Consider the following 9,302-nt stretch of genomic DNA (forward strand, 5'->3'; position numbering starts at 1 on the left):
GCACTGTTGTCTCCACCCTATCCCTTTTCTGCTCTGAAGTGTTTTTTTTTTAATCTTCTCTTTACCATGTTTTATATAAGCAATATGTATATTGCTATATACATATATGTATATATATATAGTTCTTTTTTTAAAATAAATCAATGTTAAAGCAGGCAATTTATCCAAAGTTTACAATCAGTGATATTTGGTATAATCATACAGTCGTGCATTCATCACTTTAATACATAGTCAGTTCTTTACCCTCTATCTTCTACAGTTTTATTCCCAAAAAATTCCTGGAGGTCCTAATCACTGAAAAAGTGTTTCCCGTGGATGAGTGTTATTGTGTATCCAGTGTTTATGCATGATAGAGTACAGTGCACAATATTTGGCATAAACTAGAGCTGAGTCTTTAGTACAACAATGACATTACTGATTGAAGCAAGCAAATTTTTCATGGGTTTATTTTTTTAAGGTTATGGTTTTAAACACTGTGTCCTGTGCATATATTGTTCATTTTATTTTACTTTTTCAGGAATTGTATCCTGCATTTTGCATTCACAATGGAGGCTCTGACTTAGAGCGGCTTCCCACTGCTAGTACCTGCATGAACCTGCTAAAGCTCCCTGAATTTTACGACGAGACACTTTTGCGAAGTAAACTTCTATATGCTATTGAATGTGCTGCTGGGTTTGAACTTAGCTGAGCTGAAACTGATGTTGGATCTGACCCTCTACAGAGATACTAACCAGTGCCTCCTCCATAAGCAGCACCTCCACCAGGCTGACTAAGGATTCTCAGGCTGGACTTCTGTGGCACTCTTTTCTTACAGATGCCCTCATAAGTTCCTTTCCTCCTTTCTGTCATTCCTTTCTTCCTTCCTTAATTTTTAAAATGATTTTTATTAAGTCATGGTCATTTATTTAAATGGACACTGCTTTACAAATAACTTAAAATAAAAATGTTATGTGCCATGTGGCCAATTTAGTAATTTTGCCAAGAGCACAGTTTTAAGACTAGTGGCAACTCAGTGAAATTAACCAAAGATAAAGCTTTGGCTTTGTGCTGATCAAATTATAAACACCTTCCTGAGCTGGCAGTACACTTGGAAAATGCAGTGCATTGCTTATTGTTAAGACTAGGTTACACAATCTACAGAGAAAGTATTTGTTGAGATACAGGGTCTGAGAGGTCTAGAATGCTTATTTGCAGGGTGCCCCGCTGCTTCCCATGTGGTTGAATTGTTTACAAGTCTCATTGTTAAAACTAAAGGCATTTTTTTTTCTGCTGCCTTTACCAAAGTGGTTAGGTTTGGAAAACACCCATGGTAATATTTTATTTGCGCTTTTTAAGCCGTTTCCCAAAAATGGGACTAGCATGCTTATTTTAAGTATAACATTGACCTGCATCCTGATGATTTGGATATTACTTTATGTGGATATGAGACATATACTTCATTCTTTGTTCTATTTCTCTCTCCACTTCATGCCTGTAGAACTTTGTGGGGAGAGGGAGGGCTGCTATCCAATTTCTAAGGCATATGTTACCTACAATAAATAATGGTTTGGAGGAAAATACGCAGTGTAACATCTATTAAAATTAATTTGAACCAAAGTAATGGGCTTTAGCTTTCATATCTGAAGCCTGCTGTGGTCAGATTCTTTCCATGATTTCACTCACCTTCCTTATCACTTTGGGCTGTATAAACCAGTCTTACTAGATATTATTTGGTTAACTTACCATGCTTTTGCACCCATCAGCTTCCTTGAGTGGTGCTGCTTTGACAAGAAGATGGAGGGAAAGTATCTGAACATATTCCAGGGAAGAAAGAACATTTGGTAATTCTCTAGTAATAAGGCACTTTATCAGGATGTGACTTGTGTTGCTATATGATTTCAGTCATTAAAAATGGAAAGCTTTTCAAAACATAAGATGTAAAAGCAGAGTGACCCTTTGCTTATGTTGGGGTGGGGAGAAGGAATCTAAATTCTTATTCATCTCTTATGTCAAGTATTTTACTGTCACTGGAGGCTCTGTTGGTTGTCATATTTAATTGACCATAATTAGCAATATACTTTTCAATGCAGGAACCCTGAATGACAATTAAGACAATGACCATTATAAAAAAGTGTATATTCTTAATTTGAATAATAAATTAAGTGTTTAAATGCTATTTGTGGTCTTGATATACATAAATAAAATAATTAGGGTTTTGTCTATGGTCTTCTTTTTACTTTAGTTTTTTAAATATTGAATGTTCTGTATCTTATTCATTTTTATAATTTATTATTAGTATTTTGGAAATGCAGTATTTGGGACTGAAGAGAAATTAACACATACAGCTATTAGGTTTTTTTCTCAGCTACACTGAGCTTATTTATTTGTATAATCTAATGGCTAAATATTTGCATAAAATATTTTTCCTCAGGAAGGTGTTGGGGTCATACCCCAAATTAGCATTAGTTATATTCTACCCCAGTGAAACCACAGCTTTTAAGTACTAATTAGTTTTGTCCCAGATGTTTAAAATGTCATCAGTTAATATGGTATAATAATATAGCCTATTATTATTCAAAAGTAAGTATATCAGCAATTAACACTTATCATGTGAAATATGCAAAAAGAAGAAAGAGACCAATAGATATGTTTTAATAAAGTTAAGCTGTAAAATAAATCTTTACAGCGTATGCACTCACTATTACTTTTGACTAAGGGAGCAAGTTTCTACTAATAATAATGTCATTTTCCCAGGTCATCTTCCCAGGTTAGTTTTAGGATAAAGTTGTTGAGAAAAATTATACCTACAGGAATATTTTCCTTTCATCAATATTTTGTTTGCTTTTTTCTGTATTCCTCTCTGCTCTCTGCTTGTTGTTGATAATTTTGTACCCAAACCTAAATGCTGAGTTTTAGGGGACACTATTACAGATCTTTCTCACAAATTATTATCTGCAAATAGATCTTTGATTTGGTGTCCTGTGGCTGATTAAGGCAGCATTATCAAGTCACAATGTTGAAACAACCTTAATGCTACAAAGATACTAAGTTATTTCTAAATTGTGTGTACATTTGAATAGCAGTGCTCTGGATACTGTGGAGCATGCTAAAAACAAGTGCCACCACCCCTGCCAAGCAGGATCTTACAGTTCAGTGAGACAAACATTATACACATATGCATGATATGTACAATTACAAAACATAAAGGAAGGGATACAAAACAATATATTAAACAAATATATAGATGCACATGAGATTTGGCATACAGGAAGTGTTATGGTGGAAATAATTCTTTAAGAAAACATTGAAGAAGTGAGCTGTGAACCTGAAATAACTCAGTGTGTGTGTGTGTGTGTGTGTGTGTGTATATATATTGTCAGTACTTTGAATTCTATTTCTGATACTTGTATGTATAAAGAAAGGCACTGGAAACTGAACATGGGACCTCCCATGTGGGAGGAAGGCACCTAATTGCCTGAGCCATCTCCACTCCCTAGTTTATGTCTCATTAGTTTTCCTTGTGTCTCTTGTGTCACCTCGCCACGCCTGCCCATCACATCAGCTAGCTGTCTTGCTCTTCTTTAGGAGACACCTGGGACTGAACCTGGAACCTCCTATATGGTAGGTGGGAGCTCAATCATTTGAGCCACATCCACTTCCCTGTAAAAAGCCTTTTAAATCATGGCACTTCAAACAAAAAACTGAAGATACAAAAAGTAATAATAAATAAAGAAATAGGTTTCTGACCTAGCCCCAGCCACAAGTCCACACAAGTGGAGTATCTCCATATAAACACGGATACCTAAGGCTAATTGAGCACTTACAACACCAGGTACTTTCTAAGCACTTTACATATACCATCCCATGTAATAAAATATCTAGACCAATGGTTCTCAACTGGGTGTTATTTTCTCCGCCTCCCCCAGGGGACATTTGGTAATGCCTGGAGACCTTTTTGGTTATCACACTGGGAGGAAGCATTGCTACTGGCATCTAGCAGAGGCCAGGGATGCTGCTAAGCATCTTGCAGTGCACAGGACAGTCCCACAAGACGGAATTAGCCAGCCCTAAATGTCAGTAGAGCCCAGGTTGAGAAACCCTGCTCTAGGAGATAGGAATTAGTATTCACCCCATTTAACAGATGAGGAAATGTAAGTAAAGAGAGGTACTATAAGATATTTAGATTTGTGATCAAACATAAGCAACAAAATAAGTGCAAACGAGATTGAGAAAAGCTTACCAATCTTTGAAATAAGAGCAGTAGGAAAAGGGAGAACATTAGCTTTCTCTTTCATTTTTTGTTTTAGGATAACAGTTTATGGCTCCTACCAAATTGATGCATTGAAATAGTTCATGCAGGTTGAGCTGACGGAGATACTTTGATTGTTTCTAGTGACTGCTTTCCAAACACACTCCTTGCTTCCTTTTATTATCGCTCTGCTTTCCAGTTTCACAGCTGCATTTCTCATTCTCCTCTCAGTTTGCAGCCTGTACTTCCACCTAGTTAAGGCCTTTTATAATAGTTCAGTATGTGCTGGAGGGAGGCCATCCCTGCCCCCCACCCAGCGCTTTCTTATATCGGAAAGTCTGCCTCTGTTTGGGAGGTTGTAGTGGATGGAGTGTGTGGCCAGCTGTTTGCAGGTCTTTCAGAATCATTGCAAATGTTTGCTGACTACTTGTACAGGGAATGAGGCCAAAGGAATTCAAAGGAGGATAAGACTTACCATATGGACAATGATGAAAAAAGTCTGATATTTTGAGTGAAAAAACAAAGTGCTAAATTGAATGTACATTGATGACTACTTTTTAAAATTGATCTTACGTTTGGTTTTTCACCCAACCTACTCTATTATTATTTTTATTTTTATATAATTTGTGTATGAAAATACATAAACAATAAGTCCATATAGTAAAAGTTGTGAACTTACAAAGCAAACATGCGTAACATCATACAGGGGTCCCGTGTATCAATCCATCCACTACCAACACCTTACATTGTTGTGAGACATTTGTTACAAATTATGAAAGCATATCATCGAAGTCTTACTACTAACTACAGCCCTTATCTTAACATTTGATGTGTTTTCTCCCATCCCACCCTATTAATATTTTTAAAATATATTTTTATGACAGAAGTTGTAAACTTAAAAACAATAATGCACATGTACAATACCCCTCTTATCAACACACCACACTGTGGTGGAATGTTTATTACAGATTATGAAATAATATCATCAAGCTCTTACCAGGTCCATAGCATATATTTGGCACACTTTTTCCATACTCCCCCGTTATCAACACAGTACATCTTTGCCATAGATGCATGAATGTTACATTATTGCTGTTAATGTAATAAATGTTACTGTTAACCACAGTCTGTAGGTCACTCCAGTTGTATTTTTCCCATGCTTCTCCACATTCCCACCATCCTGCAATAGTGATGTACATCTGCTCTAGCTTAAAAAGGACACTCCTGCATCTGTACCATCAACCACAATTTTCATCCACCTCTGTGTTTACTGTGTTATTCAGTCCCTAGATTATCCTCTACCTTTCTTTTAATTAGCATTTACATCCCTAGAATACTCTTTTCAGCCACATTCTGATTTATAAAGCAGCTGCTACTCACTATAATGTATTACCATCCACTCTACATTTCCACACTTTTACAATGAAGTTAATCAAAACTGCATACGTTAAACATCAGTAGTCCATCTCAGTCCTCATCTCTTTTAAGAATCCACCACCTACCACCAGGTCTTAAAGATATTCTCCTACATTTTCTTCTATAAGCTTTATATTTCTTATGTTTATATTTAGGTATTTGACCCATTTTGAGATAATTTTGGTATAAGGTGTGAAATAGGGGTCCTTTTTCTTGTTTTGGCTATTGATATCCAGTTCTTAGGACCATTTATTGAATGGACTGTTCTGCCTGAGTTGGGTAGATTTGACAGGCTAGTCAAAAGTCACTTGACCCTAGGTGTGAGGGTCTGTTTCTGAACCATCAATTCAGTTCCATTGGTCTGTATTTCTGCTTTGTGCCAGTACCATGCTGTTTTTACCACTGTAGCTAGGTAATGTGACTTAAAGTCGAAGTGAGAGTCCTCCAACTTTGCTTGTCCTTTTTAAGATGTTTCTTGCTATTTGGGACCCCTTCCCCTTCTAAATAAATTTGATAATCATGTTCTCCATTTATTTTAAAAATACTGGTGGAATTTTTTTGGGATTGCTTTGAATCTGTGTATCATTTGGGAATTGACATCTTAATGACATTTAGTCTTCCAGTCTATGAGCACAAAATGTTCTTCCAATTAGGTCTTTTTTTTATTTCTTTTAACAATGAGTTTTAGTTTTCTGAATACAAGTGCTTTACATCTTTGGTTAAGTTTGTTCCTAAATATTTGATTCTTTTAGTTGCTATTGTAAGTGGATTTTTTTCCCCCTGACACGTTACTAGTGTCTTTTAAAGTCTGTTTCATCTGATTTAAGTATAGATACTGTGGGGTTTTTTTCCCCCGTTACCGCATGCATGGAATATTTTTCCAGCCTTTTAACCTATTGATACCCTTGGATCTAAGGTGAATCTCTTGCAGACAGCATATAGGTGGCTCCTAGTTTCTGTGTCTTTTGATTTGGGAGTTTAATCCATTAACATTCAATGTTGGGAAGTGGATGTGGCTCAACTGATAGAGTGTCTGTTTACCATATAGAGGGTCCAGGGTTTGATACCCAGGGCCTCCTGACCCATGTGATAAGCTGGCCCATGCACAGCGCTGCCACGCGCAAGGAGTGCCATGCCACGCAGGGGTGCCCCTGCATAGGGGTGCCCCACATATAAGGAGAGCCACCCCATGTGAAAAAAGCGCAGCCCGTCCACATAGAGAGCTGATGCAGCAAGATGACACAACAAAAAGGAGACACAGCTTCCTGTTGCCACCTAATAATGCAAGCAGATGCAGAAGAACACACAGCAAATGGACACAGGGCAGACAATGGGGGGGAAGGGGAGAGAAATAGATATCTTTTAAAAAACAATGTCATTACTGTAAAGGCAGTTCATATTTCACCCATTTTGACCTTTGGGTTTTATCTGTCATTTTATTTTCACCACTCCTTTGAGACTTCTAGTTACTTTTACTGATATAATCTTCATTTCTAGACTCTCTTCCAAGCCTCTTCTGTCTTTTCTTTTCAGACTATAGCACACCCTTTAGTATTTCCTGCAAATCTGGTTTCTTGGTTTCTGTTTATCTGTGAAAATTCTAAACTTGCCCTCATTTTTGAAAGACAGTCTTGCTGGATATAAGATTCTTGGCTGGAATTTTTTCTCTTGCAGTATTTTTTTTTTTTAAGATTTATTTATTTCCCCACCACCAACCCCCTCTGTTCTCTGTTCTCTGTCATTCGCTGTGTATTCTTCTGTGTCTGCTTGTATTCGCATTAGGTGGTTCTGGGAACTGATCCTGGGACCTTCTAGAGTGGGAGAGAGGCCTCATCCTCTTGTGCCACCTCAGCTCCATGGTCTGCTGCATCTCTTATTGTCTCTCCTCTGTGTCCTTTTTTGTCTGTGCCAGCACTCCATGTGGGCCAGCACTCCACATGCGCCAGCTCTTGGCTTGGGCCAGCTCACTGCATGGGCCAGCTTGCCTTCACCAGGAGGCCCCACGTATCGAACCCTGGGCCTCCCATATGGTAGACGGGAGCCCAGTCACTTGAGCCACATCTGCTTCCCTCTTGCAGTATCTTAAATATATCATACCAATGTCTTCTTTCCTCGGTGGTTTCTGATGAGAAATCGGCACTTAATCTTGTTGGTATCCCTTATTATGTTATGCATTGCTTTTCTCTTGCTCTCAGAATTCTCTCTTTGTCATTTGACATTTGATTATTATGTATCTCAGAGTTGGTCTATTCAGATTTATTCAGATAGGAGTACACTGTACTTCCTGGATACAAATATCTACTTCCTTCAATAGGATTGGGAAATTTTCTACTATTATTTCTTCAAATATTCCTTCTGCCCCTTTTCACTTCTCTTCTCCTTCTGGGACACCCATGACACATGTTTGCATGTGTCTTGCTGCTGTTTAGTTCGCTGAGACCTCGTTCAATTTTTTTCATTCTATTCTTCATCTCTTCTTCTGTTGTTTGCTTTTGGAGGGCATTTCTTCAAGCTTGCCAGTCCTTTCTTCAGCCTCCTCAAATCTGCTATTATGTGAACCCAGTGTATTTTTTTATTTCATTTATTGAGACTTTCATTCCCGTAAGATCTGCTATTTTTCTATGTATGCTTTCAAATTCTTCTTTGTGCTCATCCATTGTCTTCTCAATATCCTTAATCTCTTTAGCCATCTCATTGAGTTTATTAAGATTTGTTTGAACATCTATGATTAGTTGTCTCAACTCCTTTATGTCATCTGGAGGCTTTTTCCTTTAACTGGGCCATGTCTTCCTGTTTCTCGGTGCGGATTAAAATTTTTTGTTGTTGTCTTGGCATCTAGCTTACTAGAATATTTATTCTGGGTGCAGTTTGTCTCTTTAGGGCTTCCTGCCCTTTCTCCCTTGCTGGTTGTATATTAGGAGCCAAGGATGTAGTTGGTGCCATAAGCTGTGGAGGCTCAAGCTACCCTCATTGCTCCAGGGACCCATGAAGCTTCTCCTAATTTTCTCCTTTGCCAGGGTTAGATCCAGAGCCACAGCTGTGCATAATAATCTAAGTCATGCAGGCCTAGACATAGTTGCCCAGAGAGAGATGAAGTTTCACTCCCCTTTCTCCCCTGCCTGGGGCATGGATGGAGCTGCAAGTGTGAACAGCAATCATGTCATGCAGGCCCAAAATGACCACAGTTGCCCCAGTAGACTCCCAGTTATTTAGTCTGTGCCAACCAAAAGTACCTGTAGTTACCCGGAGAGGTTGGCACAGGGCCCACCAACTTCCTCCCTGCCGAAAGTGGGGCTGAAGCATAGGCTAAAGCTGCAGGCCAAGCAGGGTGAAAGAAACCATTTCTACCATCACTGTGATTTTCAGTCAGCCTGGCTTCCCCTCTTGCTGGGGGCAGAGTAAAAATGGTGGCTACCAGCCTCTTTCCAACTTGGACAGTTTCAAATTTTAGCTGTTCTTAGGGTTATACTTTAACCAGCCAAAATTACTAATCAGTCACTGAAGTCAGTGGCCAACCATCTCTTCCTCCCATTTTTGGGAAATGGAGCTTCCACCTCCAGGCACAGAATAGCTCCAGAAGCAACTTGCACCGCCAGAGTAGGATGATCACCAGCCTCTGGAGCATGGCCTGTAGTGTCTTGGAGAGGCTCGTGCATGT

At 38.6% G+C, this 9,302-nt stretch overlaps 1 protein-coding gene across 4 annotated transcripts in view; it reads left to right on the plus strand.

The window, feature by feature from the left end:
* The window catches only part of UBE3C (ubiquitin protein ligase E3C), a 152,086-nt gene extending 149,887 nt beyond the window's left edge, over window positions 1-2,199 (plus strand). For all 4 annotated transcript variants that reach the window (XM_071215381.1, XM_058297611.2, XM_004458591.4 and 1 more), the window contains one exon: window positions 518-2,199. In XM_071215381.1, coding sequence (XP_071071482.1) covers window positions 518-688 — 171 coding nt within the window. In that variant the 3' untranslated portion in view covers window positions 689-2,199. The remainder of the gene's footprint in view (window positions 1-517) is intronic.
* Window positions 2,200-9,302: the final 7,103 nt, after the last annotated feature.

The sequence above is a fragment of the Dasypus novemcinctus genome, chromosome 5 (assembly GCF_030445035.2).
Source record: "Dasypus novemcinctus isolate mDasNov1 chromosome 5, mDasNov1.1.hap2, whole genome shotgun sequence".
Classification (NCBI taxonomy): domain Eukaryota; kingdom Metazoa; phylum Chordata; class Mammalia; order Cingulata; family Dasypodidae; genus Dasypus; species Dasypus novemcinctus.